Raw genomic sequence first — 25,051 nt, forward strand, 5'->3', positions numbered from 1 at the left:
AATGCAGAACCACTTGTTCATAGGTTAAGAATTTCAAAATGATGATAGCAAAGCATTAAACAAAGAATGGTGCTTTTCTAAGATAGGGCCCTGTGTGACCAATTGCAGTTTTTGTGCCCATGAAGCTGTACCAGGTCAAGTGAATAATATCTATCCCTTATTTTCTATCACAGCAAATCTGGTGGGGTAAAGGGAGCCAATACCTGTTGCCTTATTCCATAACTGCCAACAATTCCATAACAGAGGAGAGAAATGTGTATTATACTGGGATGTTAATGAAATGCTTATTGACCATGACAAGTCAAAGAGTCAGTCTCAGAGATTAGAACATGACATTTTCAGATCAGCCATAAAAATGGCCCTTGGAAGAAGTCCATAGAGCCCCCATGTCCCATACGCATGTGTTTCTTAGGAAACAAAAGTTATTGGTATACTTGAAGTGAAATAGGAAGTAGGTTCTCCCCTTCTAAACACAAGGTATCTTGATTTTGGAATAACCTTAACATACTCTGCAGACACTCAAATAATGAGTGAATGGAAAACAACTTCTGTGATATCTACTGTGAATCTTCTAAAGTAAAATAAACAATTTCCTGTGATTCCAAACACATGCTTCATTTCCTATAAAATAACTTTGAAATAGAAGACTCACTGCTTGGACCCTGGAAAATTTATTTGTAGTTATGATATATTCAGGTTCCTCACAAACTAGCTGATCTGACCACAGAAAGGATGAAGTACACCTTGGTCACAGGGACTTGACATATTCCATGCAATCACAGAACACCCTGAGGGCATTCTGAAACATACAGCTTGCATGTAGGTATAAGGATACCCAGGAGCTGAATCTCAAACTGTTTTCACCGTGAAGAAACAAAACTGTGTCTATATATATTGCTATAGCTCAATAATAAATTTCGTATAAAAGTATTTAACATCAAAAAGGGATTCCAATGAAGCCATTTGACCAGTGCAATAGGGATTTTCCTGTAACTTGTGTTTTTGAAAATCTCTCTCCACCAATTTATCTATCAAATATGTATATTATTTTCTTTGAGATAGAGTTTCGCTCTTGTTGCCCAGGCTGGAGTGCCTTGGCTCACCGCAACCTCCGCCTCCCAGGTTCAAGAGATTCTCCTCCCTCAGCCTCCCGAGTAGCTAGGATTACAGGCAGGTGCCACCACGTCTGGGTAATTTTGTATTTTTAGTAGAGATATGATTTCTCCATGTTGGTCAGGCTGATCTCAAACTCCCGACCTCAGGTGATCCACCTGCCTCGGCCTCCCAAGGTGTTGGGATTACAGGTATGAGCCACCGCACCTGGCCAAGAGTATTTTTAAAAACATTCTCGGCCGGGCGCGGTGGCTCAAGCCTGTAATCCCAGCACTTTGGGAGGCCAAGACGGGCGGATCACGAGGTCAGGAGATCGAGACCATCCTGGCTAACACGGTGAAACCCCGTCTCTACTAAAAAATACAAAAAACTAGCCGGGCGAGGTGGCGGGCGCCTGTGGTCCCAGCTACTCCGGAGGCTGAGGCAGGAGAATGGCATAAACCCGGGAGGCGGAGCTTGCAGTGAGCTGAGATCCGGCCACTGCACTCCAGCCTGGGTGACTGAGCGAGACTCCGTCTCAAAAACAAACAAACAAACAAACAAACAAACAAACAAACAAACAAAAACATTCTCTTTTTCAGATATTACTATGTATAATAGTAAATTTATGACACTATAGAAACAATAGCCAACAATATATAGTAAGAGATTATTAAAAAATGGGATAGGGACCAAATCAGAGATAGAAGAGATTACTGTTGGGATATATAATCATAATTTATCTCAATTCAACCTGATGTTTGTTACAAGATACAACAGAATTCCCAAATTTCACTTGGAAGAAATTGTATTTATAATCCATGAGTGACTGTTAGATGAGGCTAGGGGATTGAACATGCTTCAGTACTCCTTACACTCCTGTATGGATCTTAGTAATGCAAAAGAACTCTGAACTTAGACTTGTTTACATGGACTTTAAGTCCCAACACTGCCACGAGTGTGCTGTGCACCCCTGGGCAAGGTAGCTGAACAACTTGTGGACCTTAGTTTACCATAATCCAAAGTCTATGTAAAATTGAGGAGACTGAATTTGAGGATTCGGTGAGAGGGAACTCCAGTTCTAACATTCTGTGACTTATGGCCATCCTCATCTGTGAAGCTACGTTAAAACAATGCTATAAGGCTGCTTTTGAAACAGTTTTCTAAGGTAACTGTTCTCTCTCTATACAGATGTCCCTGGCCAAACTTAGAAATCTGAAACATTTTAGGCAGCACATACAGTTTCCTCGGCTGATAACCACTTTTCACCTGAGGCTTCATGGAGGTGCTTTTATGAACATTCTACAGCCCCTCATGGGTAAAGAAAACAGCTTTACTTCATGACCCTGGCTTTAAAAGCATTCATTCAATTATACTTTAGCAGAGAGTACTGCATTTCCATCCCCAAATATCAGCAGGATAGTGACTTTTCAACAAGCACTGCCTAAGGGAGACATACTTGTCATTTTTTCGTCTTCTGCCACCTGCCCCACCTCAGAGAATGATGGTTTCTTTTATGCTAGAATTAAACACAATTGACTTACAGTGTTCTACTCCAGGTTAAGAAAAGGTATTGGTATAAAAATGTCAAGTTAAAACAGCATCTTTCCAACTTAAGAATTTATTTAGCATCACGTTTTTCTCAAAACCAGATTTTATTAGGTATAAAATATTTCACTCATTTTGATTTCTAAAATTATTCTAAAAAGTGAATACTTAAATATATACTCATACATTACAACGAACAAAATATAAGAATAAAGTATTTAAGCACACCCAAAACTATCAAGACTGTGAGCAGAGAGTTTACTAGATGTCCTGTGTTCTGACACAAAGTGTCAGGACTCCTTTGAGCGCCAAGATTCCATGATGTAAGAGAAAGAGCTCTAGAAGCCCCAACAGCAGGTGAGGCAAATAAATACAAAGTTGGCTGATCAGGTGGACAATAATGTCAACAAACATTAGACACAGCATTTGAAAAGACAGGAAGTGTGAAAGGTATTAAAGTTAAAACTTGATCCAAATGCAGCTAAATTAACATGTGTAGAACTCAATTAAGAAAAATAAACTTTTAAATTCTATTATTTTAGTACATACTCCTATAATAATCATGACAAATCAACAAAATAAAAGTCAGAAGGCATCTCAATTCTGAAAGAATTAATATCATTTTATGTCGAAGAAGTATTAAACTAAGCAGAAAGCAGGATAGAATTTTAATATTTAATATTTTTTATTTCTGGTATTAGGGAATATTCAGAATTTCAGTTTATTCAAAGTGAATCAAAATAGGTTTGAAAAGATTTTCAATCTATAGCAATCAATATGTTTTAGTAACTCTATATAGCAGATGTGGTAATATTCAAAGAAGAAAGTACATAGTAATAAAATTCTTCAACGAACGTTAACCCATCTTTATATTAAGCATTCCATACTGCCTTTAGAAGTTCAGCAGTAATGCATACTTGGTTTTGAAAGTGAGCTTAAAAATATTTTTAAAATAATGTTGGTAGTATATTTGTCTAGTTCTTATCCTAAATTGTGACTTAAAACAATGGGGTGATTAAATGTGATTAACATTTCATCACAGAAAATAAGCTTTAGTTACCATGACATGAAACTGAAGACATATCAATTTCAGTAAAGTAATGGTGATTATCAGGAGTAAAAAAATGAAATAAAAATAAATTTTAAAACTCTGAAATCTACTTATCATCCATCTTCCATCCCCTCTATAAAAGAATAGGAGTTATTACTTCTACTATTATTAATTCTCTTACTGAGTTCTAATTATGTGTCTCAGAGTGTTCAATTGCTTTGCATGGTTTTACTTATTTCTTATGAGATACATGGCATTACTATCTATGTTTTATACATGTTTTATAGATGAGGAAACTGAAGTTCCACAAGATTAAGTAACTTGCCCAAGGTAGTGAGAAGAACCTGGATGTAAAACCAGTAAATCTGGCTCCAGAACCCGCTTTCCTAAGTAGCTTTCATTCTGATTGCAGGTAAATAGGAATCGCTCACATTTCTGCCTGGAATTTTTATCTAAAAGTTACAATCAAGAAAAGCACACCTCTTTTATTTGATTTTTTTTTTCTCACTCATTGAAGACAGGATATAAAAAGTTTCCCCCTTCTTAGTCAGAATGGGTATAATTGCAAAGGGTCAGAGACCCAACTCCTTGTAGCTACCGCTTGAAAGCCATTGCAAATCTGATCTTGTCACTCTGAAGCTTAAATTCCTTGAGCAGCTCCCTATTCTCCTAGAATAAAGGCCTCAGGTCTTTAACGTGGCCTGTGAGGCACTATTTGAAACTCTGCTTTGGCCAAATAGAACTTTCTTCATTTTGTTAAAGGCTTACTCCTTCAGTCCTCAAGTCTTTTGCACATGCCAGCTGTTTTCCAATTCACTGTTCAACCTTTAGCTCAAATATCATCTCCCAGAAGTCTTCTTTGACTGTTCAGATTATTCTCTTTCGTTCCACATTTTCCTCGCACTTTCCCTTTGTATCATATAATCATAATAGAAATTAACTATATGTGGCCGGGCGCGGTGGCTCAAGCCTGTAATCCCAGCACTTTGGGAGGCCGAGACGGGCGGATCATGAGGTCAGGAGATCGAGACCATCCTGGCTAATACGGTGAAACCCCGTCTCTACTAAAAAATACAAAAAACTAGCCGGGCGACGAGGCGGGCGCCTGTAGTCCCAGCTACTCGGGAGGCTGAGACAGGAGAATGGCGTAAACCCGGGAGGCGGAGCTTGCAGTGAGCTGAGATCCGGCCACTGCACTCCAGCCTGGGCGGCAGAGCAAGACTCCGTCTCAAAAAAAAAAAAAAAAAAAAAAGAAATTAACTATATGTATAAACTTTAAAAAAATGTTAGTCTTCTCTGCTAGGCAATAAGTTAATGAGAGAATATATCTGGCTTATTTAGTACTGAACCCCCAATACCTGGGATAATGCTGAAACATAATAGATGCTCAGGAAATAGTTCCTGAAAGAATAAATGCAAAACATTTCAAAATAAAAATTACTTGCAGAAAGTATCTCTTTTATTCTAATGCAACTAAGCATTTGTTTTATCCTGAAGTAAGTCTGTGTCCAAATTTGATTCATTTCTTTATATGCTACTGTCAGACAAATGTTATAGTGCATCGCTAAATAATCTCTATGATCTTTACTTTTTGTTTAGCTTTGTCTTGGTAGGTGGGAATTGTGCTTTTAGCTTCAGCTTTTATGGGAACTAGTAGCAGAACAGCCAGTCCTGTCACTCACAATGCAATGAGTAATACTTGGTAGCTCACACCTAGCTGGGAAGTTTATTAATGAGCTTCTACTTCCTTAAAACAAACACATACACACTTTTGTGCCAAGGCAGTGTTTTCTAACCTGATGTTCTAGGTTTTGTTTCTAATGCATCTAGGTCAGCAATAAGAACCCATATCTTTGTGGTCATACAATTATTCACTTCCTACTGATGGTACACATGGCCAAATGCAGGTTGCTTTGAAAAGAAACCACCCCGAAACAAGCTTAGAGAAAGACATTTAGTTTCTGGTAGATAGGCCACAAAATTGGTCCCTCCCTGCCTAATTTCCATGATTTTATGCCCAGTTAGGCAGAGATTCAGTTTAGAAAAGAGCCATAATTAATAGTTTACAAATGTATGTTTAAGGAACTGAGATTATAGTTTATCAGACTTATAAATCCTTTCTTGCAAATAATATAAATTTATGCTCCAATATAACAAACACTCAAAGGTTGAAACACTAGTTTTTATTTGCAACTGGAAAACTGAAGCTTGAAACAAGGAGTGTACTACTCAATCTTGTTAGTCTATAGGTATTCAAGTGGGGAACACTGTTTCATGAGTTCTAATTTGCTTTTGTTTGTCAAATTCTTTGCTGATTGCTGCTTTTTAAATTATATTTGAGATAATTAAAATTTTTAGTGATTACTTTGCAATTAGATATGGTGACTTATATAACATTGGAGTGTTCCTCTCAGCTGTCACTTCAACTGCAAAATACAACTGAAGTTTTGAGCTATGCAGAAGATATGTCTTACTTTTGAAAAGACACTCATCTTATTCATTTTATTCTATTTATCCTATTACAAAAGATATGAGCATAAACAAAAAAGTTGGAATACCACGTTTAAGAGAAAAATTGCTTTGAGATTTCTCAGACATCCTTTAGTGATAACACTATAGAGAATTAAAAGGAGAGAGCGTTTGCAAATCATCAAGCTTATTCACCCAGATCAAACTACCTCCATCTCTGGTGAGGACAGAGAGACCTGCAGGGGATAAGCTGAATCAACGGAACAGTGCAGATGCAAGGAAACACTTTTAAAGAGGGCCTGCAAAGCAAGATAAAAATCTAATTTTTTTTTAAATCAAACACATTCTCTGTCCTTATGAGTAATCAATTATATGAAAGCAGCACATACTTTACAGTAATTACTTGATACTGTACAAGTCATCTGCCCTGTCTTTTAAAAACTTGCTTGTTATTTAAAAGATAATGGAAATAATATCGGGCTTATTAAAACAAATAAACAAACAACATGACTTGCAAGATGTAAAGGAAAACGATACAATTTGGTTACCTGCAGAACATATAGATAGAAGAGGGTCGTATAATATGTGGGCTCGCTTTATTTATTTGTGTGCAAAAGTCAATTACAAACAGCCTTTTAAGTATATACAATACACCATATATTCCTAGGTGAAGATATCTCTTCAAGCGACAGCAACAGATGCATGTTCTCATCACATTCAGGGAACGTTATTGAGTGGCCCTGTAGGGGATACAGAGAGAAGCGTAACACATCCTCTACCCTCCCAGGGTCTTCAGTCAAAGGATAGGGAGGAAGGATCTGGTGCACACGGAGAGCAATGAGGAAGAAACAGAGTCAAAGAGTTCAGAGGATGGACGTGTTATCCTGAATGGGGGAATCTGAGAACTTTTTCAGGGTGAAGTTTCTCCCCAGCCCGGCTTAATGACTGGAAAGGATTTGACCTGGAGATAAATATTTGGGGGTGAGGTATTGGAGCGAAGTAGGAAGGCAGAGAAGCCCTCTTCTCTGAAACTGCACCATTCTGATTTTTAGCCTTTCAGCATTTGGGGATTGTCTGTTGAAATAATTTCCCAGGCCTAAGGCTTATGAAGAGCTTTCTGCCTCATCCAGTATTACTGTTTCTCTTCATGTGTGTCTTGTGGAGTCCTCAACCTCAGTCTGTGGCGGAGTCTCACACGGTCTATTTAAAAGTAATCATGCCATTCCCCAAACATCTGATGTTGCCCTTTGAGAGGGTAATGGTTTTCCTTTTAATTCTGATTCCATCAATAGAGTGACACTAATCCAGACTGATTTGAGTAAACAGGGCATATTCCCCATTGTCTCTGTGATCTGAGAAAGAATAAACCTGAGAAAGATCACTGGCTGGATTGAAATGGCCCCTTTGGGTGTTTTGCGCAAGCTTAAAAGGAAAAAGAAAATGCCTGTACAGAGTTCTTTCCAAGGCAAGCTCACTTCGGGGGTGGTAATTCTCATAGGGGTATTATACTAAACTGCACCTATTAGTGGCTTTAGCACCAATAAGAAAGTAGAACTATTTCTTTTGTAGTGTTTCCAGCATAGCTGACAAGAGTGTTTCATAAATTTCCGCCTCTGGCAACACACCACAGCTTGACTCAAAATTCCCTCTTTCAGCTTGTATAAGGAAATCTTTTTGCCATTTAAGAAATACAGACAAGATGCAATTCAGATTACAAGTTTTGCATGAAATATCAATTTATGTTACACACACATTCACTAACATTCCAAAAATGTTTTATTCTTGCCAGTTATTCCCTCACCTAGAACCAACATGTGCTCTATCTTAACCCCAGTTACTGAATTTTAAATTGACAGGTGAACATTATCTGGTGAAGCCATCTCAGCTGGAATCCATACAATCATCCATTTGTACCTTGTCTTTGAAAAAGACACATTAACAATTTAAAAATCAGAATATATAAAGTTAGTCCATATCAAACATGAAATCAATCAACTTAGAAATGAGAAATTTATAATTTTTGTTTTGCAGAAAATGGAAAAGAATAGTTTTTGAATAGTATAGGTGCTATATTCTCAGACCAACTAAGGACATCAACTGTGGGGAAGTACAAAGTAAGACTTTTGAAAAGATTTTACAGACACTTCATAGAACTACTGATTTCTTTTAAGGAGGTTGTATTTAGTGGAACCTCACTGTTTCCCCTAATGTCTGTAGGGCAATCATATGCTAACATTCAATGCTTTCAAATTCTACTTTATGGAAGTGGACGATTGGGTTGCTTAAAAAAGAGAAAGAAATGAGTACAAGCTTAGATGTCTCCTCATTTATCTTGAAGCCCAGTTCTCCTCTTATCCACTCCCTGTGGCTTTAAATCAAGGCCCTGATTCACCCCTTCCTCTTGCCATGGCTTACCCTCACCTGCTCTATTATTATCTCTTCAATTGCCCACATGGTCTTCTTGGGTGAGATGAAAGTGATGAAGGAGGCTGTGGAAAGGGAGAATATTAATGTGTGGAAAAGACGTGTCTTCTCCCAATATTTATCTTCACATATTACATCTTACGTATGTATCCTTGTCCCAAAGTCAAATTAAAAAATTTTATGGCAAAGATAGTATCTTAAATTTTTGCTGTTTTTTACTGGGTGCGGTTGGTTTTTAAATGGGATATTCACATTTCCTTCTGCTCTGTTATTTATTTCCTAGCTGGGATTCTCATTTTGAATAAATGTCTTATATTCAGCTTCAGGATCACTATTTGCATTTAGAGCAGTGACCAGGGAAAAGACTTCTGGTCCTATTTCTAAGACGACTATTTAATAAGTAAAATCAACTCATAATAAACATAGCAAGTCAGTTTGAATTTTGTTCCTAGCTTTGATTAGTTTTAAAATGTCATTACTAAGTCCCTATAAATGATAAGACACCATATCTGTCTCTGTAGAAGTCTAAGGAATGGGAAAAGGTCATTCTCAACTTTTCAGCCCAAGGAATCATTCAGGCTCATTTTTTTTCCCTTCCTGCAAGATGTCACTCATCATCCCTAGAGTATGTCAAGTTTTGCATCTCAAATTCTGAACAATGGTCACACTTTTAAAACACACATAGGTTTCCGCTTTTAGTGAGATCAATATTCCAATGAACTTTTGCTGCTATTTCGACAAAAGCGTTCCATTTTGACATAAATAGTAAATACATATCAGTGTTTAAATACATTTTCTTTTTAAATCAATATACTATGTTCTTTCATCTTGTCTGGCACAGTCCTCCCTTGTATTTTTATTAATTTTATTCTCTCTAAATAGAATGTCTTTGCTCCCCTCACTCCTCATCTGAATTTCAGTTCTCAAACCATATAAAATGTTACCTTTATCATAAACAGTTTAAACTCTATTTCACTCTTTTAAAACTTGAGCTATCTTGGTTACACTGGAGTCATTTATGAACCCCTCATATACTCCCTAAGACTGTGAATTCACTGAGGTTAGAAGCTGTGAATTACTAATTTCTTCTTTCTTCACAGTGCCTATCACAGTGACTATTAGTAGTTTTCAGTAACTGTTGGATTGGAAGGAAGTGCTTCCTTTAGTGGGGGAAATAATCAAAATGGTTTGTGGTTGGTGCTTCAAATCATTGTATCTGGCTTACAGCCAAGTTTATACTATTTCATTTTGGGGTGGAGTGTTAGGGTGTGGAAGAGAACGAAATAAGGAATGGGGTCTTTACAGAGTGATTATGTAATTTATCTTCTAAATGGGACAGTTTTGAAAGTGAAAAGGTGTGCTATTAGTAATTATGCTAGAATAGCAGGCATAAATAAAGACAAACCAAGACCAATATTTCCCAATTTGTCTATGGCAGGGACCATAGTTATTATAAAGAGCACTGGGCAGAAAATACACGGGTTGTATGAGACTTTAGAAACAATCCATTTGTATCCTTCCAAAGGTTCCAGAGAAGTGATAGATATTTCTGCAAAACAGGCAGCCAATGTGCAATGCAGAGAAATGCATTTTGGTGCTTCTAGGCAGTCTCAAGCAAAGCCATTTATTCTCCCTGTGCTCTCTAGTAGAGCTCCAATTACACAATTACACCATTCCTCTGTTCAAAATCCTTCCATGGCTTGTCATTGTCACTATAATAAATGTACTCTCCTCTCAGTGTTATGGTCATCTCTGAGCCACTCTATCTTGCATTTCCAACTTTATTTCCTGATTGTCTCATAATTTCAATTGCATTTGAACTATTTGATGCTTCTGAGTGTATCAACATTCACTCCTCACCCCCCTTCCCTTTGCTGATGCTTATTTCTTCACCTAAAATCCTCCTTCCTTCTTATATTTCTAGAACTTGGAAATTTTGATCTATCCTTCCAAGTGCAGCTTCATCTTACATATGCATGTAGATTTTCTTGACCCTCCTACATCACGGGCTCTCTTTCCCTTTGATGCTTTATATTATCTTGCTCACACACTTAAAAATCTCTCCTGTATTATAATTGCATGCATATTAGACTCATTCCCCCAATGAACTATAATCTTCTTAGTGTAGGAATTGTTTAATTATTTTTAGATCCTGTGTACCATTTTACACATAACTGATGCTCAGTAAACATTTTTTTAAGAGTCGGTCAGTTCTCCTTCTAACCTGTTTCTCTTTCTCAATACTACCTTTCATGAATATTGACAATGTAGAACTTAATCAAAAAGTATAAGTAAAAATTATAAAATGTTTAGAGAGGTGGGCCATTAATAAGCCACATTTCACTATTTTCTTGGGCCCACAAATTGCGTCCTTAAGATTAGGAATAAGATTTAAAACTTAACTTTTGAATCAAATGTTTCACTTTGACACTTGAATCCATTCTCTTCCAGACCCAAAATGTAGTACTCTATTGGATACCATTCGTAGGTTCCACTAAATTGGCACTGGACAATAATGCTATATTAGTCATCTGACGTTTTCCTCAACATACATCTAAAGAAAATTGATTGCCCACTTGGGTTTAACAATTTTTTATCTTCAAAACAGTAAAACTTACAAATTGTGGAAATCATCAAGTTGTTTTCCACAGAAGTATCTTTTTGTTACCTGTATTCATTCTATTTGTTGACATAAAACAATTAGAAATTTAAAAATATTCAACGGGAGAAAAAAGTTGTACTAGGAAGGAAGGATTTTTACCTGTGCCCCTCTGTTCTACCAGCTCAGATTCCACCCAAAGCAATCATATGCACATCAAAGAAAACCAGGGTGTATTTGTGGTAACATATTTCTCAACTGTTTGATCCAAATTCCTTTTTAAAATCTCATGACATTAGATATATACTCCCTTTATAGGCAGAATGTAGAATCTAAATTCTGTACATAGTCATTGAGGAATGTTTTAGCAACTCTGCATTCAGAAAATGTATGTGTAATGAAAAAGAAACCAATTTTTTTGGTTGCTCTAGAAAATCTAGACATCCATTGATGCTTTCTGTTGTACCTGTGACATCCTGTTGAGAATCACTGCTCTTCTAAAAAGTAAAACAAACCAAACATGGGTTTCCTTATCGAGGTAAAGGATAAGTGATTTATTATCTCAAAATCATTTTTTTTCCAGTAGTAGTGAAGGAAGGTATGATGTGCGATCTGTGATCTAAGATGTCTTTCTCCTAGTTCCCTCTGGGCTCGAGGACAACCAACTGTAAAACAAGTAGTGCAATCTATGGCCACAGCATGGAGTAAGGAATATGACGTGGCAGACATGAATTAAACCTGCAGCTTCTGCTTCTCACCCACTGTGCTTTTTCCTATGATACTAAATAGCTCAGAAGCACAACATGGGGCAGCTTAATACATTTATTGACTATCAATAGAAAACTCACACCCATATCTTTTAAATGGTTGAGTCAGTAGAAATAGCACTAGGGGCCAGGCGCGGTGGCTCACGCCTGTAATCCCAGCACTTTGGGAGGCCAAGACGGGCAGAACACGAGGTCAGGAGATTGAGACCATCCTGGCTAATACGGTGAAACCCCATCTCTGCTAAAAAATACAAAAAAACTAGCTGGGCGCGGTGGCGGCGCCTGCAGTCCCAGCTACTCGGGAGGCTGAGGCAGGAGAACGGCGGGAACCCGGGAGGCGGAGCTTGCAGTAAGCCGAGATCGCGCCACCGCACTCCAGCCTGGGCGACAGAGCGAGACTCCGTCTCAAAAAAAAAAAAAAAAAAAAAAAAAATAATAATAATAATAGTATTAGGACAGGAAAGATGTTTTTTTCCTAGACCAAGCAGACACAGAAGTCAATTAAGTGAGAATGACCTGGGCTACAGGGAGTTTACACTGCTGCCTCCACACTTTTTTTCTTGCATTCAACTGGCTTTGTACAACAGTTCTTCATGGAAACTTTTTTGGAGCACCTCCTATGAATCATCCCATCTCTCCTGGGTATTAAAAAGAAAGTGGCTGAGTAAAGGGAACACAATCATATACATACAGCTCTCTCAACTACAGAAAGAGAAATCATTAACCCTGATTTGTAAAATGAGGTGTTTCTATATACGAACCCTGGTTTCCCATTTAGTTCTAAAATACTGTAACCCATTTACCAAAGTGTCTTTCCTTCATCATGTAACACCCCGGATGAGGAATTTTAGTAAATATCTCTTTCTAAGAAGGAGTTTCAGATCCTCCCACTCACACATACACATACACACACTTACACACACAGCCCTGTTTTGTTTTGTTTTTCCAGAAAGTTGAAGTTAAAACTTGGTCTGTGAAGAAGTTCCTTTCTTTTAACCCTCTCTATCTCTAAGTCTGAGACCATTCCCAGAGGCTCTGTCTTTCCTAGCCTGGCACTGGGGAGTGGAGCTTGCTTGCGGACTCTCCACTGTACCCAAGGGTAGAGCCTTCAGCCTTGCCTGTTATATCCTGCTCATGTTCTCCTCCCTTCTGGAACCTTTTCCATTAATTAGCAGCACCCCCAAATCCAGATCTGCTAGGGGTTGGGGTAGAATTCAAAAGTTATAGAAAAAGCAGTAGAGAAGGAATAGTGTTCTTATATCGTTTTTGAGTTACCAATTCAAAGAAATTGCTAGCAAATTACTATAAATTTATTTGAAGTCAAAGAATGGGTTACAGTTTTTAAATAATTTTCACTCTTACAGAAAGTTTTATGCCTTTTTCATTTTTAATCTATCCAGTGTTTAACAATTCTTGTGTGATAACAGTAGATTGCTTTTTCTGTATTGACAGTTACTAATACACATAAATCCCCACATATTATAACTTTTATATTAAATTTATGGTTCTCAGAGCCGTGTGGTCCCAAGCATTTCATATACTCAGATGTAGCACTGAATTTTTACAGAGGACTAGATATGAAAGCATAATCCTGTACAGAAAGAAAGCTGTTTGTACGTAATAGAATGGAAGTCAAGCTATGAAATTATGACCTAATACATGCACTGGTGGAAGGATATGAAAGTCATGTAGGCAATACGCAAAAAGACATAGAAAGGTATGGAAGTGCAGCCATGTTTTCTCACAGATATTTTTTGTCGAACTTAGCGGCATTCCAATAGAAAACAGACAAGTGATGCCTTTTGTAGCTCTTGATTACATATTTACCTGAAGTTTTGAAAAACTAAAACCTGTGTACAAAACTATTTTCTTTCATAAGCATGCCATATTCTCACATACAACACGACTCTTTCGCCTCCATAAAAGGAAACAATTTCTACAAATATCCTCTAATCACATTAGTGCAATTGCTTTCTTTCACAACATTATATTTAGCTTAAAAATAATCATTTCTTGCCACTTGACATCAACCTTGTGCTTCACTTAGAGATATCAATGAACAGACTTTTGCTTCTCCCATTTGATTTACAAGATCCTAGGTGGCTTATAAATACTGTGTGTGAAATAGTTCATGAATAAAGACAGACAAACTCAGGTATGACATGATGGACGGATCATTTTCTGAATGATTAAAACTGGACAAAATTGGATCCAATAGAAGCAAGAAGATCTTAAAAGCTACTTCTATTTAAAAACAAATTGGTAACGTTTTAAGCTAACTTTCAATATTACAGCAAAACAAGAAACTCAAGTTTTTCTACCGAGGACAAGCAAGCCTGCTTGAACGTTTTAAAGAAAAATAGGCACTTCCTTTTCCTTCTTTAGATAACTCACTATTTCCCCTGTTGTATTTACACAGTTCAGGAGTCTAGACAATACTGTGGTCAATACGATAGCACAGGCCTGCTTAGCAGCCCTCTGCTCCACTCTTCCTCTTGCGGTCTGCACCGGAATACTATGCATTTTGTTTTGATTTTTAAGGAGCTCAATTTGAGTACTCTAGTCCACTTTTCCAAGCACTCACCTGCAAGCATTTTTATCTGAAACACGGAACTCTCTCTCCACAACACCCCCCACCCAGTCTGATTAGTGTCAACACAGCTGCCCATTCTGAGGAATGTAAACTAATATTGTTGTTAGACCTCCCTCAACCTTAGGAAACTTCCTCAAAGCCTTACAGTCTCTTCAGGATTTTTTTTTTATCCCTTTGCACAGGTTTAAACACCTAAGACAAACTTGCTGAGAAGAGATCAGAAATGCAAATAATCAATCCCTTCAATAAAATCCTGTATGCTATAATACACATTTACACACATGCATGTATAAATATTTAACAACGCATCCCTCCAAAGTAACTTTATTTGTCATCACACGTGAAAGTACAAGTCACCCTCCAGACGACAGAAATGTTATTACAGTCCCTTCTGGATTTAGGTGGGTCTCTGGATTGACAGACTTAAAAATGAAGATGGCTTTCAAAAATCTCACCTGATTATTTTGAAAAAAAGCTTCATTTGCTTTTAGGATGAAGTCTGGAAATAGACCTATGCTAAGAAGTTAAGACACAGTCAACTTGTTTTTCTTACTGGTACGTGAATACCCATGATAGGATTCATTGCAATGTATCCAGCAGAGTGTAATCTGCTGAGTCTGTTTTTATAAAAAGTGACTTTATAAAATCCTGAATGTTAGTTTTTCAAATACATGTCATCCAGATTTTTTTTCTTTTTCATCTTCTCCTACTGCTTCATCTCCTACTTAATAATAATAATAATAAAAAATCTTACAGCCACCACAGAAAACATTAACCAAGAAAAGGAGATTCCTACATACAATTTGCAAAACATTACATTGGGTGACCGAGAACCACAAATATGTAAGTCTTTTAAAAAATAATAAAAATTAAAAAGCACCTCTAAATGGAGTGCTAAAATCTAAAATCCTTACCTCACTAAATTGAGTCTGGGCATTGTTTTCCAGGTACAACATGTTAGCTGTAAGATTGATCAATGCTGCTGTCCTCTCTTCTGGCTCCAGGATTTTGCCAACCCCCCCACCCCCTCTGAGACCCTTACGATATGAATCTACTAAGAAGATAACAGAACTCAAGTCCCTCTCTCTCTTTGTCTCTCTGTACATAATTTAAGGTTTCCTAATATATACCCAACTATAGGCATGAGGAGGCGGGACTCTTCTCTTTACCTGTCCAATCCATCAACTTCCACCTGGACTCCTCCACTCCAATGGAGTGAGGCCTCTCCCATCTCATTAAGTAGTTAGAATTCCTTATCACCAATCTTTAAAAGAAAAAGAAAGAAAGAAAGAAAAAAAAAAAAAAACCCAGGAGACAGACAGGTAAAACTTTCCCTGTCTCTTTCATAAGAAAGTGCACTCTCTTTTAAAAACAAAACAAATCTCCCCAAACAAACCGCACCACCACCACCACGATTTACAGAAGGCATTTCAGAAAGTTATTTTACTCTTTGCAACTGAAAAGTAAACTTCAGGAAAACTTTTAGAAGGCTTCTTTTTTTAAATCTAGATTTGAGGTTTCAAGAATGAATACACCAAGTTAGAAATTAGGAGAGAGAACTCAAATCCACTGTTACATTTAATCAATATAAAAAAATCAAAACCCACTGCCTGATAGCTAAAGAGTATTTAACTTATTTTCCCCAGAGAAATGCCAGTGGTCTCATATCAAGCAATGACAAAATAAGCTATCTGATTTTTTTGAGCATGTTTCAATAACAATTTAAACTACTGGTCCCGTTAACTTATAAAAACAAGCAAACATCCATATTACGTACAGGAATTAGGAATCCTGATAAATATGTCTTTTTTTTTTTTTTTTTTTTTTTTTTACAAAACCCTTATATATTTGAATATTTCTTTTCTCTATTTTATTGTACCCAGTTTATAATAATATCTTTGCTTGTGAATAGGTAATAAAAATGATTACAGCACATGATGCATCTATGTAAATGAGTAGAATAAGTATTAAAGCATAAGATAGCAATTCTCTTTTGTCTTAAAAATACATTTACCTAACTACATACCAACATTCATGCAGAATCTGGCCTTGGTTCAAAGATTTGGTGGAGATGAGATGCACCCTGATGGTTATCATGTGATTCATTAAAATACTCTCTTTACTGCTGAGTATTTGTAATTCAGTTAGATTGATTTCTCCACATCATCCTACAACCCCCACTCAGGAACCCAATGTCCTCTATTTTGCTTGAAAAGTTGTAAGTGGTAAAGACAACTATAAGTGAATATTGTGATTTCTTCTAAAATTTAGAAGACACAAAATTTAGAAGAGAATTGGAAGCCAGAAGAGACTAGAACATACATTTCAGAAACAAAGTTTACTAATATGTTCACGACTTCCGATTTGCCTCCCCTTTACTTCTACTTTTGCATCCATAAAATGTATGCACTTGAAGGATGATATGGTCATTGGCTGATATATAAGACCCATAGGTTTCTGGTAATAATGCATCCTTCTTTTATAAACAGAAACCAAAAAACTCCCATAATATAATTTTATCTTGAGTATGCAAGAATATGACAGTACTCTGTAACACTATAAATTTATATCAGACAAAACATTCATTTCTTCACACATACATTGGGAAGAATGATCTCTCTTTCTACCTATAATTAATCAAATGAGCACTGCCTATGAGGCCAAAAAAAAAAAAAAAAAACCTGCTTACAAAATACAGTATAATTATTTGTACAATGTATTTAAATGCTACACCTACTGACAGTTTAAGAGTCAATAGTAGAAAGCAGATGGTTGCTCCCTTAAAGGTGTGCATGATTCCTGTGGCCCAAAAACTTGGATGATCCTGAAAATCATCCAGGGTGCTTTTTAAAAACAGATTTCTGGACGTGGCCCCAGATCTCCTGAATCAGGCTCTGCAGGGTTACAGCCCCAACAACTGGATTTTATACAGCTTGCTAGGCAGTTCTGTATGAGTTATGCTTGGGAATCAATGATCTAGAGGAAATGCTGTTAGCACAACTGCCTACAAAAGTCATTATTGAATTGTTTTTTACACTAATGGGATCATGCAGCCATTTGAATACCCAAATCTAAGGCTCAAGGTCTCAAGTATTGATATCCACTAAAAATGTAAACAACTTCATCTTTCACGAAGTCAAAAGATTCCCAGCAAGATTTGATGGATGGAAAAGTCAGATTCCTTTCACGTGCCACCTCAGCTATCAGCATGAATTCAGATACAGTCTCTAACATATCTACAAAGATTCTGGACAAAATCTAAGACAATATATCCACTGTGGCTACTTGAGAGCTTTGAGTATTTTGGAAGAAAAGAACACTGGACTGGGAGTTAGGAGATAGGAGCTCTCTGCCCTTGGGGCAAGTTACTTAACCACTCTGGATTCAGATTCCTCATTTGTGAAATGAGGGGCAGAGCTAAATGATTTCTAAAGACCATTACAAAGATAAGAGCCTGTTTTTGTCCAGAATCAGGGAAGTGATTTAGAGGATATTCATCTTATTTTACTTGGATATTTATTTGTCCCTCAATTTGCTCATCTCCATATTGTACAAATGAAGTAGTGAAATTGCACAGCTACTTAAGATACTTAAATGACATAAAGAAAAAGGAACAATATATTGGTGGAAAATCTGTATTTTTTGCTTTAAGGTATCCTCACAATGAAAAATTAGCTAATGGTTCATGTAGATTTGAACTCAGCACAAACATTTTCATAAAAGAGCTAATAAAAGTATATCTGATGTTTGATTTCAGAATTAGTGTGAATAGCTGACGTAAATACCATGCATTGATTTAAGCAGGTTACAGAGCAGTAACAATTCTCTGCACTCAATAAACAACAATGCTTATACGTGGATCTCAAAGGTTTAGTAACATGCATTAATTTTCCTAACCACCTAGTGGTGTAGGCTAGTATTATTATCTACATTTTTCAGATAAACAAACAAATTCAAGAATTTTAAGTGAATGCCCCAAGTCCTCACTAGTTAGAACAACTGTAGTTAGAGCTCTTGCCTTTTCTCAGGCATTTCCTCAGACTTCTTAAAGCTCCAAGGTCTCAGAATTAGGGGTCAGCACTGCCCCCTGGGTAAAAATGCCAGTGCTGTGAACCCACAGCTTTGGGAATAGAAGTCCAAGATGTCAGATCGAAGCATATGCTTTCCAGAAGTAACAAAATGCTAACATTTTGATGAATATCCTTTTCTAACATCCAACTTTTTATTAGAAGTGTTATATTTTCCTGTGTTTGTGTGTGTATTTGTGCATGCATGTGTGTGTGTGTGTGTTTAGGTATGTCTGGTCTTTCAAACTTGCATACAGTATTACAGTTTGCTTTTTGGTGTAGGAAAATTCTAATTTTTCCATAGTCAACTTTACTATTTTTTTCTTTGATGACTTATTGTGTTTCAGACGTAGTTTGAAAGGCCCTTCCCAGTGCAATGTAAAATTTTGCAACCACATTACAGTATTATGAGTTTTGAATGTTTTCACATGCAAATCTTTTAACTTTCCAGAATATATGTCTGTATGAAAAACAAAGGAAAATCTACTCTCGCCCATTGAAAACTGATCTTTATTATCTATTGAATATTTTTTCTCAGATTTGAAATGCCATTTTCATAAAGTACCAATGTTAATGGCTCCATTTGACATCTCTATGTGAAAAAGTCAAATAGTTATATTGTATTTTTTTTGGTTTGTTTGTTGCATTTTTATTTTTTATTTTTTTCCTGATTTACAATCCATGGTTGTTTGATTCTATGAATACAGAACTAGCAGGTACAGGGGGCTGATAATCCTTCTACGTTTTAATAAGAAATCCACCTGAATGCGGCCGTGCGCGGTGGCTCACACTTGTAATCCCAGCACTTTGGAAGGCCAAGGCAGGCGGATGACAAAGTCAGGAGATTGAGACCATCCTGGCTAACACAGTGAGATCCTGTCTCTACTAAAAAAAATAGAAAAAATTAGCCAGGCATGGTGGCAGGTGCCTGTAGTCCCAGCTATTTGGGAGGTGGAGGCAGGAGAATGGCGTGAACTCAGGAGGTGGAGGTTGCAATGAGCCAAGATCGCGCCACTGCACTCCAGCCTGGGCAACAGGGTGAGACTCCATCTCAAAAAAAAAAAAAAAACACATATATACACACATATATGTATATATACACACATATGTATCTATGTATCTATGTATATATACACATGTGTGTATACATATAGATACATATGCATATACATATATACACATACATATATACATATATGCTTATGCATATATACACATATATACACATATGCATACACATATATATATATGTATGTATAGGTATATGTATATATGTGTATGCATATGTGTATATATGTGTGTATGTGTGTGTATATATATATATACACCTGAATGTTGAATGAGGGCAAAAAAGGAATATACAGCAATGTCTCCACTTTCTCTCCTCCCTGCTAGAGCTCCCTCACTATCAATTCACCTTTCCTAAAGGGCAACTCTGATCACGTCCCTCCGCAGGGTGTCCCAATGCCAACAGGACCAAACAAATTATTTACAATGGCATTCAAGGCCTTTTAAAATCTGGCCCCAAACTACCGTTTCAGCTTCACTTTCCTTATAATCCACTCTGCTTAGCAAATGTGGACCCCAGCTGGCTATTTTTGTCCTGTTCAATCTGGTCCCTGAGTTTGGAATGCCTTCATTTGCTTTCCTGATATATTCAAATACTTTTAGATTCTTTAAACAATTTCTCTAAATTTCTCTAAATCCCTAAAGTTAAATCTTCTCTTATTTTATATGAATATAAATAAAAGCAGTAATAAAATTCTACCTTTTAATGCAAAAAGTTGTATACTTAACTGTCTCCTCAACAAGATTTTGAAGTTTTTGAAGTCAGAATACATTTATGTTCATCATGTCACATTTAGTACTCCAAAAGCTCGATGAGTATTAGCTCAATTAAACAGTTCTATAATTCTATAAGAGAGAACTAGAAAGTAGAAGAGTATTTACCCAAAGCATTTATTATAAGACAGACACAGAGAGATGTCTTTTTACAGAGAGATGCCTTTTCATCTTGTAAAAATCAAAGCATAGCATCTAATTAAAATAGAAGAGAGAAAAAATATTGCTTTCAATTCAAGCTCAGTATCTCAAGCCCTCAATAATTATTTGTGAAAAGGAAAAGTTGTCAGCATGAAAAACCTGTAATAGTCAAGAAAGGTTGGGGTTTTTAGAGCATGTGTGAAAGCTAAGAAATGGTGGGGCTTTCCAAGCTGCTGCAAAACAAAACCAATGAGATCTTTTTGATATCAGCTACCATTAATTTGAAGGATGATCTACAAAACACACTGAGTAACTTTTAAAGTTCTAATACTGTGTGAATTAAGTGTTTACCTCCCTCTCCTGCCTCAGATAGGTGAGAAGAATTAGCATTTGAGGAAGATACTAAAGGCCACTAAATTAGTTCAACAAATCAATTTTTAGTCTGAGGCTAAGTTCCAAAACAAGATATTAGATCTCATCCATTTGAGGATGACCAGCTAAGTTCTGAAAAATGGGTAAGTCTTATAGGCATAGAAGGGGAGATGAGTTCTGTCTTAAATCTTACAGTGTATTCCAGATTTAATTTTTTATTTGTATACATGTTCAAGTAAATGATAAAATGGTAGACAGAATTTAGATTCTCTGCACTTTTTATGGTTAAGGTACTCAAAGCACTTTACATATAACAAACTCATTTAATTCTCATAAAATTATTCCTTAGATACTATGTTCATTGCTATTTTACAGATGAAGACACTGAAGTGCAGAGAGATATTAAACGATGGAATTGAGATCTGAATCTGTGTATTTTGAGACTGGAAAACACTGTGCTTCATGGTTAAATTACATCTTCATATTTACTTTTCCCCCTTACTCCTGTATTTATCTTTCTTCAATGTCACCTATGTCCTACAGTTCATTTGCCGTATAGCCAATGCTATGATTATAATAACAACAGTATTTTACCACTTACCTGGATTTAGATAGTGCCTTACAGTTCAAGTAAATAGATGTACAAATGTACAGAGATAAGATAATCTCTCCTCATATTGTTTCACATTATGGATTTAACATTTTTAGATTACAAAAATAGTGTGAAATTTAGAAGAAAAAAGTAAAATACAGATAAAAAATGAAAGTCAACTGTAAGTGCAACTCTCATAATTACATTAAAAGTTTCTATGGTCTTCCTCCTATGTTTATGTATGTAAACAAGATTGAGATCATACGCAATATAATTTTTTTAGTTATCATAATATTTTGAGTATTTTCCCCTGTTAAGTATTCCTACAACTAAAAGTACTGGGTCAAATGTTATGGACTTAAGTCACTTCATGGGTATAGTATCAAGTTATTTTCCAGAAAGATTGCAATAAATTACATTTGAGTGAGGCTATTACAGCACTGAGCGGATTATCTTTTCCAACTTTATAAATAAAAAAATATTTTATTTTCATATTAATTCCCTTTATTGCTAGTGATATTACATGTGTTTCAATATGTTCATTAGCCCTCTGCATTTCTCCTTTAAATGGTCTGTTAATATATTTTGCCTTATTCCCAATCCCTGCTCCATTGAAGTAGTGTCTTCTTTATTAATAAAGTTTAACCCTTTAATAGATTCATCAAATATTTCCAAATTGCTTTTCTTTTTAGTATTATACACGCTAAAATAAAAACGATTTTATTATATAAAACTGACTTCTTTAGGATTTTTAAAAATACATGTATTTGTGTAGATTACAAATATGTTGTTGAAAATACAGAAAATACACAATGGATGGAATACACTGCAGTCATTTATCCTAGAAACTACAGGTAGACACCATTAGCATTTTGATTTATTCTCTTCCAGAGATACATATTACACATAAGTATGTGTTTTACCAGCTGTACACATACTCAATACTAAAGATATATTTTGTTAAATATGTACATATGTATCTGTGTATACAGATGCATATACCTACTTTTTGAAATTAATCTGCTAAAATGAGTACATTCTCAGGTCATTAAATGCATTATATTAAATTTTAAAATTAAAAAAATTAAATTGCTACATAGTTATTGAATTAATTTAGCTATTTCCAACTAATTGGGAATTCAATTTGCTTCCATTTTTCTTTACCACTATAATCATAAAGCAAAAATTATTACACTATTTATTAAAGTACACTACCATAAGCAAATTATTCAATTAAAAGACAAAAATATTTTAAAGTCCGATAGATACATTAATTTCCAAACAGGATACTGGTTTATGTTTAGGCCAACAATGCATTACAGAGCTTACCTCACTACAACACTAGTACAAGCACTAGCAGCTACTATTATTTAAAATGTTAAAAAAAATAGAGTAAAAACTCATCAACAAAATTAAGTTCCTCCTATTGCTATTATATGTTATTCATTAAAATAAACAGACTCATCTGTACTCCCACTGACTGGTCTACTTTGGAAAGAGAAGGTCTTAAATCAAACTACATTGTGTTTGAATAGTGATGTGTTGAGTTTCTTTGAACCTTCATCTCTAAAAGCAAAATATCACCTCACATTATAACATTTAACTTCCCTAATCAGCCCTATGGCACTATTTAGTTTATGATAGATTCCAAATAAATGTCAGTATCTTTTATTGTTGTATTTATCAATATGTGTATTTCTGAAGATGGCTACTAAATATCTCCTATAAATTCTTATTTTTTAAAGCACTGGCTTGTCTTATGTTTGAATAGACTGATTAAAACTATATATTTCAGTCCCTGGCCCTCCTACTTACTGCCACATCCTCCATACAGCTGCCACCATGGCAAATGGTCATAGACGCAGTCAATTGCCGGCAAGGAACAGTGGAAAGAACTCTGGAATCAACATCAGGAAACCTGGGCTTTGGGTTTCACCTATTTGATTTTGAGTTTGTCTCTTTTCTGAATGGATAATGAATAAGTATTCACTCAGGTTCATTGCATAACACATCACTTTTCCTTCTGATTCCACACTGGGATATATTATAATACAAGCCCAGATTTCCATAATTCATTCTACCTTGAAACCATAAAAACGAAACCCCTCTTGCATTCAGGATCATGCATGAAAGGGTACTGTTCTAAGAGTCATGAATTTTGGGTTAAATTCTGCATCTGCCAGTAAATTCATTACATTACTTGAAGCAAGACACTTCCCCTGCCCATGCTTCAGGTTTTCAAGCTGTTAATTGGGTTTAGTGTTATTATATATTCGGCATCCTATATAATTGTGATCCTACTCTCCTTGGAGATGGCATTTGTCTATTCAACCTAGATTTGATTTACTATTGATGAAGACAAGACAACTTCCCTCTCAACTTGACATCAGACGTCTGTTCCTCGTGGTATTTCCACCCTAAAGGGCCAGTGAGGCAGCTAATTTTATAGACCAGTTGATTTCTACCAAGATTTCAGCCCTGGCAATTTTAGGCTTCACTTTTAGTTCCTCAATTTCTCTCTCCTCAGCAGGAATAATAGGTTGGGCAGGAGATGCCTCATTCTTTCTGGAGGCTGTATTTTGAGGCAACTCAGCTTTCTTACGTAAATCTTCTCCACCCTTTCCAGGAAAAAAAGAAAAATCCCTAGGCAAAATAGAAAGGAGGTGTATTTACTGTGGAATCCTAGATGAACTCCAAGTGGGGCGGGGACTGTATTTTGCTCTTAGAGAGTTCTAGCGTCCATCTCTGGTTTTAACTGCTGCCGGTCTGCACCTTTAGTTACAGTATATGTGTCCACTAGTAGCCACAGTTGTTTTAGAAAATAGGAGAAGTCACAGGTTTGTGACATAATCTCACCTGTGAATCTCCCATCCAGTATGCACACCACCTTTGCATCATAAACCACGAGGGTGGATAAGCCACTCCGAGAACCCTGTTTTCACTAATCCTCTCTGCTACATTGTTCAGGATTACATTACCCTTAAATCCTAAGTATACAGAAATGGTGAAAGTAATGGTGGATGTAAATGTGGTATCTGTAGCTATCTATAGTTTTCAAAGGTCCACTTGTTTCATGCTGTGACTTGTTATCAGGCCTTGACATAGCTATCTAGTCTGTCTGTTTCTCAGCCCCTTGCAAGTACAACAAAGACTTGGCCAAATCTTGTGGGATTTCTAAAGTTCTTTCTGGGCCTGACATTCTCAGATTTTCTCTACACTTCTGAAGGACGCTAGTCCCTCACTATGCAACTGCTTTGATAATGTCTGTTTGGCAGAAAATAGCCCTTAACATAAACACAAAACAAGAAAAAATGCATTTTAAGAAGAAGAAGAGAGTCAACATGATCAGGAAAACAGAAAGACTGAAACCTTAACTGGACCCAGGATAACTGACATCACTGCCACCGCCAGCAGAGAGGTGGAAGTAATTTAGGTATGACAAACCATAGTGTTTCTTAACACTGGGGAAGCAGCATGGACTGGCAGCTCTCCCA

The 25,051-nt window shown here is 36.3% G+C and overlaps 1 protein-coding gene across 8 annotated transcripts in view; it reads right to left on the reverse strand.

Annotated features, from left to right (window-relative positions):
- TP63 (tumor protein p63) overlaps positions 1-25,051 on the reverse strand; it is a 275,111-nt gene that overhangs the window by 93,758 nt on the left and 156,302 nt on the right. For 3 of the 8 annotated variants that reach the window (XM_030932307.1, XM_010385853.2, XM_010385855.2), the window contains exon 1: positions 15,458-15,638. The exons of the other annotated variants lie outside the window; for them this stretch is intronic. In XM_030932307.1, coding sequence (XP_030788167.1) covers positions 15,458-15,499 — 42 coding nt within the window. In that variant the 5' untranslated portion in view covers positions 15,500-15,638. Of the gene's footprint in view, positions 1-15,457; positions 15,639-25,051 lie in introns of those variants that run through there. 8 annotated transcript variants of the gene reach the window in all.

The sequence above is a fragment of the Rhinopithecus roxellana genome, chromosome 1 (assembly GCF_007565055.1).
Source record: "Rhinopithecus roxellana isolate Shanxi Qingling chromosome 1, ASM756505v1, whole genome shotgun sequence".
Classification (NCBI taxonomy): domain Eukaryota; kingdom Metazoa; phylum Chordata; class Mammalia; order Primates; family Cercopithecidae; genus Rhinopithecus; species Rhinopithecus roxellana.